The following is a 20,421-nucleotide window of genomic DNA, read 5'->3' on the forward strand; positions in this document are numbered from 1 at the left end:
TTGCAGGGAGTCAGTCATTAGTTAATTCTCAGATGAGATGTTTGTGTGTAATGACAATTTCTACAAATAATAAAATTCAGATTATGAAATAATTATAACATAAATAAATACAATTATAAATTATCTCTATACTTCGATTTATGCATAGGTGGTAGTCTAATCAAATGTTCTCCCATTTGTCTCTAACGTTTTGTCGTTAACGGCCTGCCTTACTTCGGAGAATGACTGGATGATTGGGCACGCAGTTACGGTGCGATAACTGTGCGGCCGTCTGTACTGTCATCTCAACAAGTCAATGGCAACACCATCATACAGTAGGCCATTGGCTATAATTATAAACTATATGATTTCCTTATATTTGGTGTTAGCTTTGCTGAAGATACTAAGAGGTAAACAGGTCGCCAAGTTTTGGTTACCACTCCATACTTTGAGTGGATGCCTACTTAACTTTAGTACTAGGTTGCATAGTTGTAGCTCAATAACAGCCTAACACTACATAGCCTAGTACTTAGTAGGATGGTGACTTCGAAGTTCGCCCACTTAAGACTTAAAACACCCCAAAACTAAATCTTCTGGTATAAATCATTTGAAAATATACTTCATAAGGTGGGAGAATTTTGTTATAGTACGATACACGGCCAAACTTTCTTTCCTGCAAACTGTTTTCACGTTGTTTTCCAAGAAGATTCTTCGTGATTGTGGAACTGGTATTTCTTTGCTAGAGTATTGCGAAGTTCGGACACGCAACCCACAGTGTGGCGCTGGTGATAAAATTGGTGGCGCAGTTGCTCTTTCAGTAATTATAACAGACTTCATAGATCTTCGTCATTTTATTGACAAATATGTAAGTAATTTCTTGCACGCGGGTCATTTTGGAGAGAAAATAACTGTAGCTTCGTACTTTTTGGTGAAATTTGACTCTTCCTGTAGATTTTCATGGTGAAATCGTGTATTTCTTAGGGTGTCCGAACCTCGCAGTATGCCGAACTTCGCAATACTGACTATACTAGTAGTAGTACTGTAGTAGAAGTTAAGTACTGTAGTGTACTGTAGTACTGTAGTGTACGGCATAGGCCTGGATTTATTGCTTTAGTTTAGGCCTACTGACACTGTATCCTAAACCGGCGAAATGCTAGTTCATTGGTCAATACCAAACGTTCGTGCAACTGGAGATGTAATATACAGGCTACAGTACAGCCAAGAGGAAAGGGTAGGCCTAGGCTACAGCAGACCAACATGAACATTGTCACAAATTGATGGTACTCAACACCTTTTGTGGCTGTGCTCTGTCAGAAATTCGACATGGATACTGATTTATGTCAAAAAGTTTAAATCTTGACCTATCATTGGTCCTTGGCTAGGCTAAGTAGAAAATGATTAAGGGCTAAGCTCGGTTAACTTCAACTGCCTACCACAAATTTAATTAAGTTGCGCGCAGCGATGCATGACTACTTTGATAGCCACTTCCAGTTCCAGACGTTCAGTGCAGTAGCAGACAAGACAAGATGATAATTTAACGTAGGCCCCTACATGGACCTGACAATATTCACGTTATGCAAAGCAGCCTAATGTATTGTTAGGCCCTAATCAGTAACAACTGATTAGTTCATGATTAGTTCCTTAAAGAGTGTTCCTTATTATAGGCTGTTACAACTGTTGAATCTCACCACACTGGAGCTTAGGAAGTTACGTGGGGACTTGATTAAGGTTTTCAAGATTGTTTATGGTTTTGACAATTTATCCTTTACCGACTTTTTCATGTTTGCTAACAGTAGTTGTACCAGAGGTCATTGTCTTAAACTCCAAAAGTCACATAGTAGGATTAATATTCGGCATAACTTTTTTTCTAATAGGGTTGTGAATGAGTGGAAGGGTTTGCCTGAGAAAGTTGTACTTGCAAGTAGTGCCAATGGGTTTAAGAATGCTTTGGACAAGCATTTTAAGCATTGTAATCGGGTCTGAGTGTTTGTGTCTTCAGTATTTTTTTTCTCTCTCTATAGGGTCCTTGATGGGGACTTAATTGTCCCTCCCGATCCTTTTTTCTACTAAACTAAACTAACTAACTTGCCTGAATAACAAAAATTGATTAGAAGCTAGGCCTAGTAAATTGCCTTTATTAGGTTGAGATAATTCAACTTGACTTCAAATTCAAGGAACATCAAATTAGAACTAATTTGGGTCTATCCTTATAATCTTCTCTTAAAAAATTGCAATACATAAAAGTATTCATTCCCTGGAACTGAAAATTTTACCATTAATTATTTTACTATGAAAACACACTAGGCTATGCTATGTCACTTTGAAATTTTGTGAATTGTTTTAGGCATTGTTTACCAGTTGGCAGCTTTTAAATTGATATCCTAATTTTAACTTTAATTGAGCTGTAACCTAGGTCTAGGCTGAGTCGGTTTTCTTTTCTGTATTTTGATCAAAATGCTAGAAATATACTTCATAGTGTTTGTTTGGTTGGAAGGATTTATTTCTTCCCCCTATCACTGAGAATCGAGTGAGATTTTGAGAGAAAATGAATTAAAGTTTTTGTGTTACTGATCCTTTCCCCTAATGTTGGCCTATTTTTTTTTGGGGGGGGGGGACTCAAATGGTAAAAAGCTAAGTTACAGCCTAAGACAATTCATAACATTTCCATTGCCATTTGTAAACCACAAAACTGCCAATCTCTTTCTGGTAAGTTCAATGTTGCATTCCATGACAGGGTAATATCACTGTGAGTAAATAAATATACTGTAGGCCTATTTAGACAAAAGGGCAAAAGTAGGTCTAGGGCCAAACTATAGAGATTTAGGAAATCATGTTTCTCAGAATTTTACATGCATATAATTCATATCTGATTTAGGTCAGCTTTAACAGCTAAAAAGTAAACAGCTTATTTATTGGTTTAAAATTATACTTTCCACACTAGTTTTTTTCCCAGAAGGAGACACAAGTTTACAAAGGTCAAACCATCAAAGCAAAGAAAAATATCTTACAAAATTTCCAGTATATGTTAAAATTTACTCTATATAATCATTGAGGCTATAGTGTGTATTAGAATTGCAATTAAAAATGTGGTTAAAATTTGACTTTCAAACAGCTACATTGTCCATCAGTGCATGCAACAACATGTGTATACCACGGTATGTGTTCACACAAAGGCTCCCACTTAGATATAGATAACCACATAAAGACTTGTATACTGGAACTATTTGACGTTCCCAGAGGTTTATAGTATTTATATTTGCTGATGTAGACTTGTATGTCTGCATGTAGAGAAGCTCTGATTTCTTTGTGCAATGCATGTCAGTCTCTGAACTTTTTCAGAGCATCTCTATAAATCTCATTTGGTGGGATCTTAATAGCAAATATCACACAGAGTATTAAGGAAATGTATTGCAACACATTGTTTACTTACATACAATCATAGTAAATCAATCTATAGCAAAGTAATTTTCATCATATTACTGAAAATATCCCACAAGAGTGAGAAAGAAAATTTAGGTAGTGTTTTCAGTTAACCCTCCTAACTCTCCCTCCCCCTGTTATTCCCCTTCCCCAAGGAATTTGTCACATTAATAGCATAGTTGTGTTTTTACATTATATAGATACTGTTTCACGATGACTTGTCTTCAACTGACCATATTTCAGATAAGAGGTTGATGAATCATGTGCAGAGTTTTGAAGCAGTATGCACAATGTTATAGATCACCAGAAGAACATGCAATCAGCACCATACCAAGCATTCTTCAGAGAGGAATACTCATCTTCTCCATCCTATAAATGTGAACGGAGCACCTCCGATGTGGTATGTATACTGTATAGTCCGTACTTATATATCCTTTCATATATAGAGAGATCAACAGAAGTAAATTTGCTTCCAGAGTTGTTGGTTTGAAGTCTATATCATAAACATGACTATAAGTCAAATTAAAGGTTACCAGTATGTTATATGGCCTCAAATATGCAAAAAAAGTCAAATAAACTTTCATAATCTTTGAGAAGGCCCTGCAACGTGTGAAAACTTCTGGCAAAAGGAGCATGTAATGTTTACTCGTTGAGACCCATCATACTGTTTAACTTTCAATAGCAAAGCCAAAACATGTCTCCCCACACACAGTCTCCACTGTACGTGTACAGGGTGCAACTATTGACTACAGTAGATTGTTGTAATGAAAGAAAAGTGAAAAAAAGAGGATTTCTGGGAACCTTCAAGTGCAAAATTCTTGGAGAATCATGATTGGGGTAAATGTTCTTGTGAGAAAGAGAAATCTAAAAGGAGTAGGCTGGGCAAAGGTGCAGCAATCCCGTTTTTTTTTTTTTCGTTTTTTTCTGAGAATAAGAATGCAACATTTCATAGTACACAGTAAAGCAGTAAGCATACTTTCCTTAAAATCCATTGTAATTATACCCCACACTGACATATACTTTAGTAGCTAGTAACAAGGGGAAAGACAGAGTAAAAGAATTTAGCTATATAAAAGTGCTTTTTCTGATATCACTTCATCAGAGACAGTATTTCCATAACTCAGATCCCAGTGGTTTTCTTAATTGAATTGTTTTTTTGTTTTTTTAAACTGTTGTTGTTGATCATGTGTAAACATACTCCAAACCTTGTAGATCTGCCCACAGCTACTTCAACATAATGACCAAGTCAATTAGCTGTTATAAACTTTGGAAAACAGTACAGATGAGTTAGGTATTCTCACAACACCTACCAGTATACCTACTGTACTGGTCAGATGAATATAAGCTTAAAGGAGCATTCACTTTGCCTCTAAAGCAATAATCCACTCAACCCATGCTCTTTAATTATTACTGACGGTGAGAATTGAGAACAAAATTACTAGTGTAAATTTTAAATATAACTGTTCCCTGAAAGACTGAAGACTGAAAAATATACAATTTCAGTCTGTTTTTCAATGTGGGATCATTTTAAAGTTAAACCAAAATTTAGTTAAGTCTGTATTAAAGAAGATGTCTATTTTGATATTATTTGACAGTTAAATTTTTGTTTGCATTTATGCAGCTACTTTGATGATTTAAATGAAGTTGAGATATATATGCACGAAGTATAATGGCTGAGAGTTGGACAGATGAGTTTCATTTAACATTTCATATTACCTGTACATCTGGTAATTATTTGAATCCATTGTGTCGTGATGTTGTTTATTTTCCATTCTCTCTACGAAGGGTCACCCAAAATTGCCAGCATCAGTTACTCCTACTGGTTTGCCCTTGTCAATGCTGAATTGCACAGATACAACTCATAACCAGACACTGCAAGAACAGGAGAAATGTAACACACCATCAATGAGAATGTTGGAAGACGTGTGTGATAACAGAGACTTCTTGGATGATATTGGTACATTTACAACAAATTGACGGCTCCTCGTCCCCTAAAGATGATGGCCTCCACAGAATGAATTAGTATTCATGATTTTGCTCTGAACTTTGTCTTATAAAATACTATGGTTCCTGCGTGCAAAAAACTATATACATCTTGCACTTGTATAGCACTTTGCCCATTTTCCATAGCATTTTGAAATGCAACACAAGATAAATGTATCCCTGGTATGGGCTCCCTGAAAGTTCTAAATTGTCTTTCAACAGGGATATATAGAGGTATATAGGTATCCCTCACTCCCCCCCCCCCCCCAGACAAAACAGTTCTGTAGTAGATCAGATGTAAAATCTTACTCATGCTAATAAAAAAAATCTTTGGTTTTTTGTTTGTTTTTTGTTTATACACCCCAATTAGTTGTTTTGATGTTCAATGGGCTTTTCTTTCAGATCATCAACTCCACTACCAGCTAGATGTAGAAATTGAGCAATTTCGATCCAACTTGCACAACATTTTGTCGCAACGACAAGAGGGAAGTAAGCAAATGGTATGTTGTTTTTCTTGCTTATGTAAAAAAAATCTCAAATTACAACTCCAGATCAGAATCACTTTGCACACATGAGTATTGTACTTAGTCATAACTTGAATCCTATTTACTTGTTTAAAAAATGAAACCACTTGGATATTGTAGTACAAAACATAAAGATATTGTTGGATATATAAGTACGTTGCACTCCATAGATGTCTATTAAAAATTAACAGTTAGGCAGTACTATTCAAACTGATCAATGTAAGCTAACAGTTTGTACGCAAAGCTTGGACAGTCATGTTAAATTTGTTTCTGTGGATTTTGAGTTACCTTTTTTAATAGAACATATACAGTTGTTTTATGAAGAGATAATACAGCAGTAGATATTAATTATATCAAGCAATGGTCAGCCTGCAGTTCTACTGTGAGAATGACATCAACCTGATAGCATGTTTTATTATATTAGACAGGAATGTTTCAATTAGTTTGGTGAAACTCTTACAAATGTCACTGACAACAACAGAGTGAGTGCATGACATAGCATGACAAATTGAGGTAAACAAGGCATTGGATTTTTCTTTGTAAATTCCGATGCCTTTTCTGTGTACAGGAGAGTTCTCTGAATTTTGTTGTATTCACACAATTGGCTAGTGCCTTTTTTTTCTTTTAATGACAAAAGGCAACCTTCACAGGCATTTATCCAGTAAATATCCTAGGTTTTGAGGCCTGCTGAAAGTCAGTGTTCTAAGCTCTAACCTCAAACAAAGATAGTTGGTTTGATAAATAATTAGCATATAAGATATATATTACCATAAATTACAAACTGCAACTGTACGTTTTACTGTGACTTTACTATGACCAGTGGCTAAGTATGTGTAATCCGGTGTACTTGAGGGAACAGTTAAAGGGTGTGAAGACTCGCGCAAAAAGAAATTTCTTATGCCGGTAATCTGACCTAGTTTTGAATGAGGTGTATACTGACAATGATTGGGGTAAGGTGATGGGAAATTCAGGGACATTGAAGTTTTTACTAGTTATTAGAATATTTGGGATCATCTGTAGCTATAATATTATCAGACAGCTGCCAAAATTTAGCTGTATCTTTTTGTCACAAGTGGTTAAATTGTTTAGAGGCTTAGTCAGATGGGAAGCTTTTAAATCCTAGCAGTATATGATGATCATGTTTACTTCATAGGGGGAATTTGATAGGGGGCTGTAATCATCTTCAAGGCATGATTGAGAGCCATGGGTTGGATGTCTGTCATAGAATGAAATTTCATCAACGTTAGTGTACTCTGATTACTCACACCATGGCATGGTTTCTTTTTGTTAATGCCTGCATGGGTAGGCCTTTGTTATGCAAATCTTATAGCAACTTATTTCCTCAATTTTTCCTGCCATTTTTAAGTACAATGGAACAGTTTGTTGCATTGATGTCTTGAGAAAATCTCTTGCAGATCAGAACTCAAAACACAGCCTTATTTTACTGTCAAAATGCCTGTGGATTTTGCTCTTTGTCAGCCTAGAAAGGCCAAAGGCACTTGCATTTTTCGCCAGGTGACAGTAATTTAGAACATCAACACATGATAAGTTGGGTATTGCAATTGTCAAACTGTCAGCTCAATTTTATTAGGTGACATAAGTGTATTATTGCTGCTAATATATATGCTATATATTATGATCATAGATGTTCCTATAGGCCTTTACAAAACAATCCTATGTGTGTTGTAATTCAGGTAAATACCACTGAAACATTTTTAGCCAGTAGCTTCTTTTTAAGCACTTTCAGAATTTAGCAAGCAGATAAAAAAGATGAAATTCTAGGCCTGCATATGACAATATCAAATATTGGTCAATACAACATGTAGCTGATGTTTCTAGCCTACTTTACATATGAGAATTGGTGCAAAAGTAATTATTGTTATTGATAGTCTTTAATTGGATGACAAGAAAAATGTTTGTAGCATTCTGACAGAATATTGCCTTAACAAGTTAGTTCAATGAACCTGGTGAAAACTTGTGAAATGACATTGCACTATTGTCATATACAGAGACTAAAAGTAACATCAATATCAACAGATTTATGCTGCAGGAATTACTTTTTGTAAAACTTGTAAAGTGGGTTGGCTTACATAAAGCAATCAATCATTACATTTGCAGCTTTATTATTTTAATTGCTTCTATGGTATTCACGGTCTGTTAGTAATTCTTATCAAGTTGCTGGTATGTTTTACATTACAAATAGTAATATTTTATTACAACTCATATTGGCATTCAATTGGAACAATTCATTCCAAGAACATACTACAGCTGTTGTAAAATATTTCACAGTGTGCATGATGCTCACAACTAGTTATAGATACTATCGTTTACAAGAAAACTCATTGCAGCAATAGTTTATTCAAATATCTCATCACAAATTGCTTCATTTGCTACGATATAAAAGTCTGAACATGTGTCACAGTTTTCTACACAGGGACTATAGTATTTTGAAAGGGGAAAGTTCAGATCCTCTTTGAGCACTAACTTATATCCAGGCTGCATAATGTTGTATGTTGAGTATTTTCTACTTATCCTTCCAAGCAGTGGCGGAGCGTCCATACAGTCAGGGGGGGGGGGGGCAGATGCCCCCCCCTGACGGACTCAAATGGACTGCTGGCGCCCTTTACAGCTTTTTATCTCTTTTTTCTTATTCGCGATTATTAACTTTTTTATTGCGCTCTCAAATACCTATTGACATTTGTCCCATTTTGTTGGTGTAATTTTCTGACAAAATGCTCTAACGGCTATTTATTTTTCGTTTATCTGCAAATTAGCAAGGCCCAGAAAGGGTCATTTCCGGCGATCTAGGGAGTATCTTTACTCAAAAAATTTGTGTACGCTCTGCGCCAACCTGTGGTGGCGCTCCGCTTAGATAGTGTCGAAAGCGCCCCTACAGACCATTCTCGCCCCCTCTGACCAATACCCCTAGCTCCGCCACTGCTTCCAAGATGCAATTTATCACTGCTTTAATTTCCTTACCAGTTAATAAACAAATTTTATGTCCTACCTGCATATATTAAGTACCCTTAGTGTAGGAAAATGGATGTGAGGACGTTTTAAGTTGGTCTAAACTAGGGTAAGTGTTCATAGAAATTTCCTAGTCTGACATAGATGTGGTGGCTCTATTAATATATGCAAAAAGAAGAACGTATTTCATGCTCATGCTCAAATATCTACGGTACAGAACGAATTATGTTACCTTTCACATGCAGCTAAATGCAGTAACTGGCAAGTTGCCAAGCTATATTGACTAAGTAAAAGGTAAACTGTTCTCATGTTAGTTGATCTAATTCTCACAGCCCTCAGGTCATCAAGTGATTAACTGATCCCAGAGATTAGGTAATCTTTATCTGCTATATCCTAGAGCACATTGCACATGGGCTAGTTTTTTATGATCATTTATCACATATTTATCATTTCCAAACTATTGGATGGAACAATGCTTTACATCTCAACTCTGAGTTACATGCTGTGGTTACTTCTCAAAAAAATTGAACCATTTCACCCCACCAGAGTAGTTAAAACTGATAGGTAATAATGTTCCTTGGTCACATGACCTTGGACTAATACATCTTCAAAACTCATTTAAAACTGTCAAACTTTTGTCCATCTGAAATCATTAATACAATTGACCTGAACATCTATTGAACACAGTGGCGTAGGAAGGTACTTTTGAGTGGGGGGGCTGAAGACTGATGGCCCGCCTGGGGGAGGGGTCTAAGGGGAGGGGGTGCCCTTTTTTTTGCATTTCCAGGTGGCCTCAGATGCAATTTGGTGCAATATAGCACACTTCAACACCCACTCCATTTTGTAAAGAATTTTGCATTTTCACCTGGCCTTAGATGCAATTTGGTGCTTCAAATGAGATTTTTTTCTCATTTGGAAATGAAAAAGGGGTTTTCTGACTTGCGGAGCGGGGGGGCGGAATGATACTTCCGCCCCCCATATTTTTCACTGGGGGGCTGGTGCCCCCCCAGCCCCCCCGGTTCCTATGCCCTTGATTGAACGTCAGCAAAACATTTCACAAGGAATAAACTGCTTTTGTGAAAGTTGTGCTATAGAGACATTTTAAAGGGAATTTTTCAAAGTGCTGGTCACCACAGGACCCCTTCGGGCTATCATCGTAATAATTATGTAACCCTACCAGGTTTATGTTTCACATCACATGCACTATCATATACAAATACTCCATCAAATGTAAACTTGGTACACAATTGCAAAGATTCACAGCATTTTTTTTTGTGCATAGAATATCATTGAGTGTTTTTAATATTTTAGGATAAACTGAAATAAACTGATAAGCTGAAAATTACTCTGCAAACAAAACAGGTATTAGCAGTGAATTATTGAATGAAATCACAAACTAAATGTGGTTCATAACGTTAGCTAAGTTCTCCAAAAGAGAACTATAAAGCTTTTCTAGCATATTTTGAAACTGCAATGAACCATAAAACATTGTGATCATAACATTGCACTCTTTACAATCCAATGGATTTGTTGGAAAGTAGAATAAATATGATGTAATTTTTGCTAGTGTAAAATTTCTTTAAGTTATGTTTTAATTTATAATTTCTGCAAATTTCCCCAAAAATCTGTTTCTATATTAGAGTCCTCTCCAGACAGTGCCACAGTTCTTTGGATCACAGGAAAACTCATCAGGTAATATCGCAAGTTCGTCTTTTTTTTTTCTCCTTTCTTTTTTTGCTTGGTTGCTAAGTTTACCAATCCCTGCCAATTAGTACTGAAAATAGAATTGCTATTCCTCAAGACCAAGATTTTTCTTCATCAAATGAAATTTTATAGGCTAGTAATTTTACGATTTCATTAAGTTCTCAACACTTTGTTGCCAGACACTTTTTCATAATTCATTATAATTAATTACATGTCAAAATTTTGACTTTTCACTTAATTATTTGAACTGATAGTTAACTAGCCATATAAACAAATTACATCATCATGTGGGGTTTAATTGGAATAGCACACAAAAGATGATCATAAACAACTCAAAAAGTTGATTTTAAGTGTAGCTATGACTTGACTGAGTCTAATCGTTTGAAGTATCTTCATTCAAAGCTGTTTGTATTACTTCAACATTCTCTTTGCAAACAGGAAATTTTAGCTTATAATTATTCATCTTCTAAATCAATCGCTAACTCCTCTGTCACCATTTTAGCCAACCCTTTTTGCAGTTTTTGTTATTTGTTTGTTTTAAACACAAACCCAACCCAAATAGCACTTAGAAAGTGATTAGCCCTTCTGTTATTCCAACAAGGTTGTATAGCAACTTTCTCTGTGTAAAAGTCTTGAGCAGTTTTCGTTTGAAAAGTCATCTCTTGTTGTTGGAATAATTTATGGAACTAATGCTAAAATGTTGTTTTGATAAGTGCTCTTATGTAACAATAAATATATATGTCCACATTTAGACTAGAGAGGGGTGATCGGGCGGGCAGGTGGGCAAAAGTGAAGGAGATAAAATAGGTTGCATTCAACAGCATGGTTAGTGTTAGCTAATGACTGCCACATTACCACATCCATCTGTTGAGTGGTGAATCGCAATACGTACACTACATTACCAGTTTGGGGTACTTTCCAACAGAGTCATGCCATGGTGATCAGTGATGTTAAACAGTACTGTAATAGTTTAAATGTAGTACACAAGTGCTACTAAGTACTACAAGCACTACTAAGGCGTGTTAGATCAGTGGTTAATGCCAGTGCCTTTCAATCATAAGGTCCCGAGTTTGAGTCACTCCAAGAGTAATGTATGTCGTCCAGTTACAGAGTTGTTGAAAATTGACAATTCATTATCATGGACATTAAATATGAATATAAGAGACTGACTTCGGTAAGCTTGCGGCTTTGATAAGCCAATGATGGCTTCTTCTCGAGTTCCTGCTTGCAGGAGGATCTAAAATACCTACATACAAGTGAAGTATGTATAAAGTATCACCAAAAACAGTGTTGATGACTCAGCAGTCACAGACAGTTTTCAATACCAAGTCTTATATTAACAGAGTTGCTAGTTCGGTGTTGGTCTTGCAGCACTAGAACCGTGTCAAACTATGTCCTTGTCTTCGTTTAGACATTAAATGCAGACATATTTAGGACACTGCTATCTTTGGAAAAGAATCTTCTTCTTTTCTCCGTTTTTCTTTTTCGTGTGATAATTAAGTCCAGGTACCCGCCTGTGTGACAGATGTGTGAGAGTTGCCTTGAATTTGTGGGTTTCTCAAACATTCTCGCTGGGAGTAAATTTCATTTAGTGGAACAACATGGTCGTAATGACCTACTTAAACTCTTTCATTCCTCTCTTCTCGTGCCTCTGTATTTTGCACAATAACCTTGAGGCCTTGTTTCCCAAAAACTAGAAGCATCAGGTGAAAATTGGTCAGGTGCTTGACAAATTATTAAATTATGCCTGATTTTTGTTGAGACTGCCAGGTTTCCTCCTTTGTTGTATTTGGTTTTTACCTTTAGTAAGGATGACAGTTTTTTGTAGGGTAATTGGTCAATTCCTCCTCACCACCCAGAGAATGAGTGAATTAAAGAAGTGCGTTGACGGTAATTTCAGGAAGAAGGTAGTATCACAAAGTTGTTCGACTTGACTATGGATGTGATTTTGTGGTGTTTCAGCATGCACCTTCATGTATCATGGTCACCTGTCAATTCTAGTTTGAGATGAATCGAGGGATAGTGCCTAAATAAGACAGTTGGTCATTTCATCCTTTAGGAGATGTTGTAAATGTACCAAAATTTTGAAATCTCAGCAAATTTGTTCTAACAGCGTCTCGGGGCGGTGCTCTCTGGGATTTTGGAAACCTGACAATGTTTTGAAAGTCATTTTGCTCACATCCGTTTGTCGTGAATTTATAACATGATGAATCGAAAAGGCTGGCATTGGAAAAGTAAATTTCATTTGTGTTTTTCAATCTATCAAGACTGAGCTGCTTGTTTAAGTCAGATTTAACTGTCACCTAACTTTTAAAACATTCTACCTTGTTAGTAGCTGAAGTTTAATTCAGTCATGATGTTGTGTGTGTGTGTATATATGGCTATTTATTGCCCATTGTATCAAAAGTATTTTAAATTGCGGGAGCTTGGTTGAAATTTTTATTCGGTATTTAGATCCTACTTGTACAATAATACAAAAACCCTATTGAAATTGGTGAAATGAATGGTCAGCAATGGTCAAAGTTTGAAACAATTGTAGATATCATATACTTAAAAGTGCAGCGTGGTTGAGTATCATAATTGGTGTTTACATCTCTTCTTATGAGTAAAAAAAAAAAAAAAACACTGAAACTGGTGATGGCTAGGGGTTATTTGAGGTCAGTATAGGTCTAATTATGTAAACCTTGTCAACACAGTGGTTATGCCAAAATTAAGGCTTGGATGGATTTCATACTTGGCACATAGCTTCATATTACTGGGTATAAGAATCCTTTTGGTTTTGTAGTGGCTAAAGGTCAACATGCAGAGGTTGCAGCCATTGCAGCTTGTAACACTCCAGAGAGAACGCTTGGGATGAATATTTGATACACATTTACATGTGACTATACAAGAACCCTGTTTCTTAAAATTCAAATCAAGGACTGCCGAGGCAAGTCTGGAAACCTTGTAAACACAATGACTCCAGAAGTGAAAGTTGGATGAACTTCATACTTTGGTATGTAGATCCACCTTTATACAAGAAAGTTTTACATTTTGTTGTCTAAGGTCATTTTGAGGTCAACAATCTAAACATATTAGAAATATTATAACTCAAAGGGCAAAGGTTGGATTAATGTCATAAGTGGAATGTACATCCATGCAGTGAGTACAAGAAACCTTTTATTTTATGTCGAGGTCAAAGGTCATTTGAGGTACATGTGGAATCTTCATATATTCTTTATTTTCATGATACCTTAGGGGGTTTAGAAATCTCAAGTTTGCTTTTTTAACTATTCACACTAATTTTGGTTTCTTCTGCCTTATAACCATTGCCATATATATGACATTTGGAGATCGGGTAGGGATCGGATGCACTAAGGGCAAATTTGCCAACTGGCAGTTGCTCGTGCCTTGTACCATAGTGCCCTCCAAAATCAACCGCTACTGACAGCACCAACTGAGCCTAGTGTGCCTTTAATCAGCCTGTGGAAGATGCCCTCATCATAATTATCTCAATCATCATTAAACTAATTAAGGGCCCAAAAACTTGTTCCAAATCCGGGAATATATTTGCCAGAATTCAGGTATCCAGCAAATACAGGAAACGTAATGCTCTAGACATAAGGTTGTACGAATCCGTCTCATCAATCACTCTTGTTTTTCTGTCGTTTCTGCCAGTGTACATTTCTTTCTCTTAATTTCTTTGTAAAACAATGCCTTGGTGTCCTTCCTATGTGAGGTACCACCTTGAAAGCTGAAGAATTGCCTCGGTGGTCTGGTATTGCAATAAAAATCCAATGCAAAGATTTCTGACTTGCTATGGAAACAGTTGACCCATCTCAATCCTTAAGTTTTTATACCAAGTGTTGGAGGTGGATGTAAAAGATATTGGCACGGCCTGTTATTGTAACTCTTCCTTCGTCAATCAGGGAAATGGCAATATTTCTAATCTGTCTGGCATACGGAAACAAATGTGTGATCAATGTATTGTTTTCTAATGATATACATTATTTCTTCAGTAGCATAATTATACCAATGTATACTAGCTACAGTATATATCTATGTAAAAAATGTTCAAACATGTTGTAATGGTTTTGAAGGATAGTACAACTGCTGTTGCATCTCCATCCACCCCTTCTACCTCTCTCCCACCATTCCCTCCTCTCCCCTACCATTCCACTCTCTCCTCCCTGTCTTTAAGAGTGGCCAGTGAACAAAAAAAGTGAAAGAGTGGCCAGTGATGTATCAATGGACAGAACAGTGCATCAGCTTTAATGTCAATAATTCAGTGATTCAGTTGCAGCTAATACCATACTCCACTTCATAGGCATACTGGTACTTATGGTTCACACATAGTGCAAAGATAGATATCCAGAAGACTAGTGCCACTTTCAATGTTTGTCCTAATATAATGTAATAAAGATAAATCATGTCTTACTTTGCAATAAGAAATTTGAAACCATGACATAGAAGCATAAAGTGGAGATATTGTGAGGAACAACCAGCAACTCATAAAATTAGCATATTAGCTTATAATACATCATCATTTTATGATTGGGAAGACTAGCAGACAAAAGTGCAAAGGAGGTAATCATCAAAAACATCATCATTTTCAGTGCATTCCTGTAGCATCCACTGCCCTCCATAAAGTACTTTCTTGGAGTTTGAATTAAGTTTTTACTGTTGTGGACAGATGGAAAGGCAAAAGGCTTTGCGATCAAAGGATAGCAAGTCCTGGCTAGATCATTATGCATGTATGAAGGGGACTGTATTACCATGTAGATTTGGCACACTGTATTGCCACATGTATAGATGTGACACACTGTATGCCATGTATAGATGTGACACAGTGTATTGCCATGTATAGATGTGACACACTGTATTGCAACGTATGTAGATGTGGCACACTATTGTCATGTATAGATGTGACACAGTGTATTGCCATGTATAGATGTGACACACTGTATTGCCATGTATAGATGGTCACATCATGTGACATACTGTATTGCCATGTATATAGATGTAACACTATTGCCATGTATAGATGTGACACTCTGTATTGTCATGTATAGATGTGACACAGTGTATTGCCATGAGTAGATGTGACACAGTGTATTGCCATGAGTAGATGTGACACACTGTATTGCAACGTATGTAGATGTGGCACACTATTGTCATGTATAGATGTGACACAGTGTATTGCCATGTATAGATGTGACACACTGGATTACCACGTATATAGACGCCTTGTCGTAAACACGATAATTCCAGCAGGGTAACTGTGATGCATCTCCTAAAGTGTGTGCAGTTATCCTAGAGTCTGCAGATGGACCCTGCTTATGTTAGTAGAGGTCAACAGAGGTCAAAGTCTGAAAACTTTGTCAACATGTCATCTCAAGGTATCGGTCTCGGTTTAAAATCATCCGATTTATGTGGATGCCCTATTTTGAGTGGAAGTACCCTGTTGTTTTTATTGGAGGTTGAAGGTCATTTGGGGTCAGCAGATGTCAGACTCTTCAACAATTTGTGAACAATATCAAAGAAATGAAACTTTGATATCTCAAAAAGTTAGTAGTGACCAAAATGAGTAACAAAGCTTATTTGGATTTTAACAGTCATTTCATGAAAAGTGAACAATCTGTGGAAAGTTGTTAGTGTGATATCTCAAGGGGAACCTTTAAACATCACATTCCTAAAAGATGCAGCTGATATCACATCATAATGGAACAAACTATTACAAGCTTCTTTAACCTTATCTGCAATATGCCTCCCAAGCTGAATGATATTATTATAATGCTTGTAAGTCCATTTTGAATATGAACTGAATTTAATGAAGAGGCTCAAGGAATAGATTCATACTCTTTGGTGTTCTGTCTTCCTGTAGATTGTCATCAGAGCTCCTCCAGTTTAACAGATCTTATGAAAATGTGAGTTTTTTTCTTGTGAGCATTTCTTGCATATTTCTGCTCTTCATTTTTTTGCTTTTTGTTGTTTTCCTTGTACCTCATTTTCATCCAACACATAGTATGGCAAAAACTTTTAAAATATCTATAAACAGAAATGTTTTGTCTCGTAGCGTTGAACATTCATTCATTTTTATAATTTTTAATCCCCTTGCAGTTGACTTATCATATGTCCCACAAAGGTTCTGCCAGGCATTTCTTTAACCAAAGTCATAGTAATCAGTTGGTGAACTTCTTTTACATAGATATGTATTTTTTTTCCAAAAGAATTGGAATATGTCAGAATAAACTCCCTTCTACTTTCCTCTACACTTCTCATGTTAAATATGTCATTTCCTGTTACATACATTGATACTGTTCTTGTTCATTTTATTATTGTTATGATTGTCTGTCTCTGTATCTCCTTCTTTTTTGTCAATTATCGGATGTTAGTAAGAGGTCTAGGTCACAATGAGCTTTCTACTATTCAAAGGTAAAGAGGGCCCTCTATTTTGCATGATAATTATGTTGCTGCCTGTTCAATTCAAATAGTAACAGGTAGCTGCTTGCAGGCATGCTATGAATGCATACCCGCCCCTAAGCACTCTCTGTAAAAGTAGAATAACTGCAAAAATGAATCTCGAAGTTGGCAACTAGATTAACAAATAATGTTTTAGGATTTCAAGTGTATGGTGTATTTTAGGAACAATGTTTCTTTCTGCACACTAAGATAAGACAACATTGTGAATGAGTCATTGATTGGTATTGTTATATATGCTTTACACCATTACAGTGATATGAATGTCCCTTCTGATAGTTCTAGGTGTTTTTCTTTGAATGCTGAACAGCTTAAAAGGGACACATTTTCTATTTGTTTTACTCTGTTTGATGTAGATAAGGTATTATTTCTATAAAATGTTACACAAGTATAGGTCTACACATGATTACTAAGAATAAAGCAAGAACTGGTGGAGTTGTTTCTATGTTCTGTGTCATCCAACTGAGATTTTCATAAGGGTAACCTTTTTTATGTTAGTATTTGTTAATTTTGTATGCTGTTTGAAGCTAAATCCCATAGCAATTTGCATATCATTAGCAAGATTACTCAAGTTTAACGTTAAAAAAACAAAGCACAAACATAGCTCAACTGCTGAAACACTTGAAGAGTTGCTTTTTGCAGCAGGTTTTAACGTTAAACATGCTGTATGATCAAAACTGTTTGATACAAAGACAAAATTAGAATTGGCAATAATCATTAATAACACACTAACACATTAACACATTAATAACACATTAATAACACGTTAAATGGATGTGTGCCGAGAGATTGGCTTCGGTCAGCTTGCGAGTCTATAAGCCTCCATGGCTTCTTTCGCGAGTTCCTGCTTGCGGGAAGATCACATATACATACATACATACATACACTCAAAGCTAAAATGCATTTAGTGCCAAAATTTATAGGGGCCGGATGTTTCAGTAAAATTGATTTTAACTGTGAGTTATAACACACTGTGGATAAAATGTTTTGGTAAACTGATGATCAACTGCAGAAATCTTGTGATTTAGACAAGTAGCTCACACAAATTATGTAGCCAAGTTATAAGTTGCAGAATGAACTAAACATTGATTAGTTGTTAGAGTGTTATACATCCAATGACTTATGGTTACAAGAAAACAAATTACCTATCGGTCATATTTCACGATTATGATAATAGTTGGCTATAGATTTATCTATAATGATTGCCTGAGAGTGAAATTGTGATGCCAGTTGCCCAGAGCTGGATGTCATATAAAGTTTCATTTCATTTATGTGTTTTATCACAAAGTACACGTATGGAAAATAAGTACCAAATCATGTATATGTATGTATACATACATTGCACAAGGAAGTGATTTATAAAACCTTTGTAGGCTTCTCTAGAAGGTCACTCACTACCTGTATAACTCCTGCAATAGAGTAAAGGAATGTTACCTACAATAAAGCATAACGGAACATAGCGCTCACGGCACTCCGAGAGGGTCCTTAACTGTGTAGCGCAAGAGCCATTTTGTGTGTGTTTTGACCTGTATCTTCATGTGTATTTAGTCAATCATTTTGGACCATCCACATTTTGAAAGCTTAAACTGTTAGCTTTCTGGTGGTGTATGCCTTAATCCATATATATTTTGGTAACCTTACGCCAATTTTTAGCTCATACCAGCATGCTGGTGTGAGCTATTGTTACAGTGCGGCGTCTATCACTCTATCCGTCAACAATTGGTAAAACCGCTCCCACTCGCACAGTGTTTGATGGAATTTCATGCAACTTGGACACAAGGACCATTAGGTATAGGTCCATCAGAGATGATCCAAAATTTAGGGTCAAAGGTCACCTGTGGGCCGTAATGGGCCATTTTGTGGAAATACGCAAAATGCTTCTTCTCCTACAGATTCCATGGTACAATGTTGAGGGTTTGTCACGATAGTACTATGGTAGTTTTACCTTCAGGGTGTTCATGAATTTGAGATCAAAGATCAACTAGGGGTCTTTTGTGGCCCGGGCCGCGGCCCTATATTTTCAAATTGCTCCTGTTCGTACAGTGTATAGCCAATTATAATGAAACTTGGTCACAATGTTCCTCGGGATGAGAGTTACGAGGGGTGTTCGGAAAATTGAGGTCAAAGGTCATTTAGGGGGTCATTGGGGGTCATTCTTTGTAATATTTTGAAATATCTCAATCTTCTCAAGATTTTGATGGATCATATTCAAAGTTGAACTGATGATTGTTGGATTGTGTATGAATAAGGTGATGCCTAAAAAATTTTGGTCAAAAGTTAATTAATTACAATTAATCCCCATTGTTTAAAAAAATCTGAGCCTTCACTTTTTGCCAAAGCTCCTTTAATTTGTCTCCCAGTGTCTGCAGTGTTTGTTTACAATTGTGGTTAAGCTCTGCAGAGGCTGTTAGTGGAATTAAAGCAGGACTGGGAGTTGTTATTAACTGTTGAACTGTAAGCATGAGAGCCCTATAGCCAATCAGCACTTGCCGATTCTTAGAAGTCTTTGAGCCTGAGGTATGTAGGCAGCTTGTGAAGTTATGCCTTGTAGGGAGTGCTTGTTATGTCTGCTAAGGTAGAGGGGAGAAAGTTTAATAGGGTAGGTCAGTGGTATTGTTTGAGAGAGTGGGTAAAATAGGATTTAAAGGGGAAATAGGAATTATAGCCAGTGGTGTGGCCAGGATTCTGTTAATGGAGGGGGGGGGGTATCCCTCACGGGCCCAAAATTGGTTTTGTGGGCCCTACATTTTTAAGCTCGAAAAAGGTATGAGCTTCTGCACCATTGGTGCTCTAGTTAATTAAAAAAGTGATTTTAGGATATTTTCAATGAGAGTACACTTGAAAACCCTAGTTTTTCCGCACTGTGTGGGCTGTTTTTGCCCCGTAACTTTTGTTTGCGAAGTCCTAAAATCCCAGTTCAAATGGTGAATTAAACTATGAATATTCATCACGTTTTCTACCGATTCTTAACTAAATTGACCAATGAGAACCTTACGCCAAATTGCAAACTAAAAAGAAATCAGGGATATTCCTTCTGTTTCCCTTTGTTCTCAATCGACATGACGACACAATACTGTATTCAGCACATGTTGGTGAATGTGCATTCAAGGAGTGTTGTCGTTTGATTGTGATATCTTGAGTTATTGTTAGATTTAACTCAAAATGCTTCTCACTAACTTTCAAAAGACTTTATTTATTCAATTAATTGTAATTTCGGTTGAAAATAATACCTCCAAAGTGACATTTTCTGTATCCTTTTGAACCTGTTTCTGACCACGCGATGAAACGACTAAGTTGGAGCGTACCAAACCACAGTTTGTGGGGTATGTAGTTGTTCTAAAGACTATAGTTTTGTACTGTTTAGAACGCAATATAGCTTTACAGT

The 20,421-nt window shown here is 36.4% G+C and overlaps 1 protein-coding gene across 1 annotated transcript in view; it reads left to right on the forward strand.

Moving 5' to 3' along the window:
• Positions 1-231: 231 nt before the first annotated feature.
• The window catches only part of LOC139962635 (uncharacterized), a 36,875-nt gene continuing 16,685 nt past the window's right edge, over positions 232-20,421 (forward strand). The window contains exons 1-6 of the mRNA XM_071962794.1: positions 232-389; positions 3,643-3,799; positions 5,185-5,356; positions 5,785-5,882; positions 10,514-10,565; positions 16,441-16,483. Of these exons, the coding sequence (XP_071818895.1) occupies positions 3,683-3,799; positions 5,185-5,356; positions 5,785-5,882; positions 10,514-10,565; positions 16,441-16,483 (482 nt within the window). The 5' untranslated portion in view covers positions 232-389; positions 3,643-3,682. The remainder of the gene's footprint in view (positions 390-3,642; positions 3,800-5,184; positions 5,357-5,784; positions 5,883-10,513; positions 10,566-16,440; positions 16,484-20,421) is intronic.

Source organism: Apostichopus japonicus, chromosome 21 (assembly GCF_037975245.1).
Source record: "Apostichopus japonicus isolate 1M-3 chromosome 21, ASM3797524v1, whole genome shotgun sequence".
Taxonomy (NCBI): Eukaryota; Metazoa; Echinodermata; class Holothuroidea; order Aspidochirotida; family Stichopodidae; genus Apostichopus; species Apostichopus japonicus.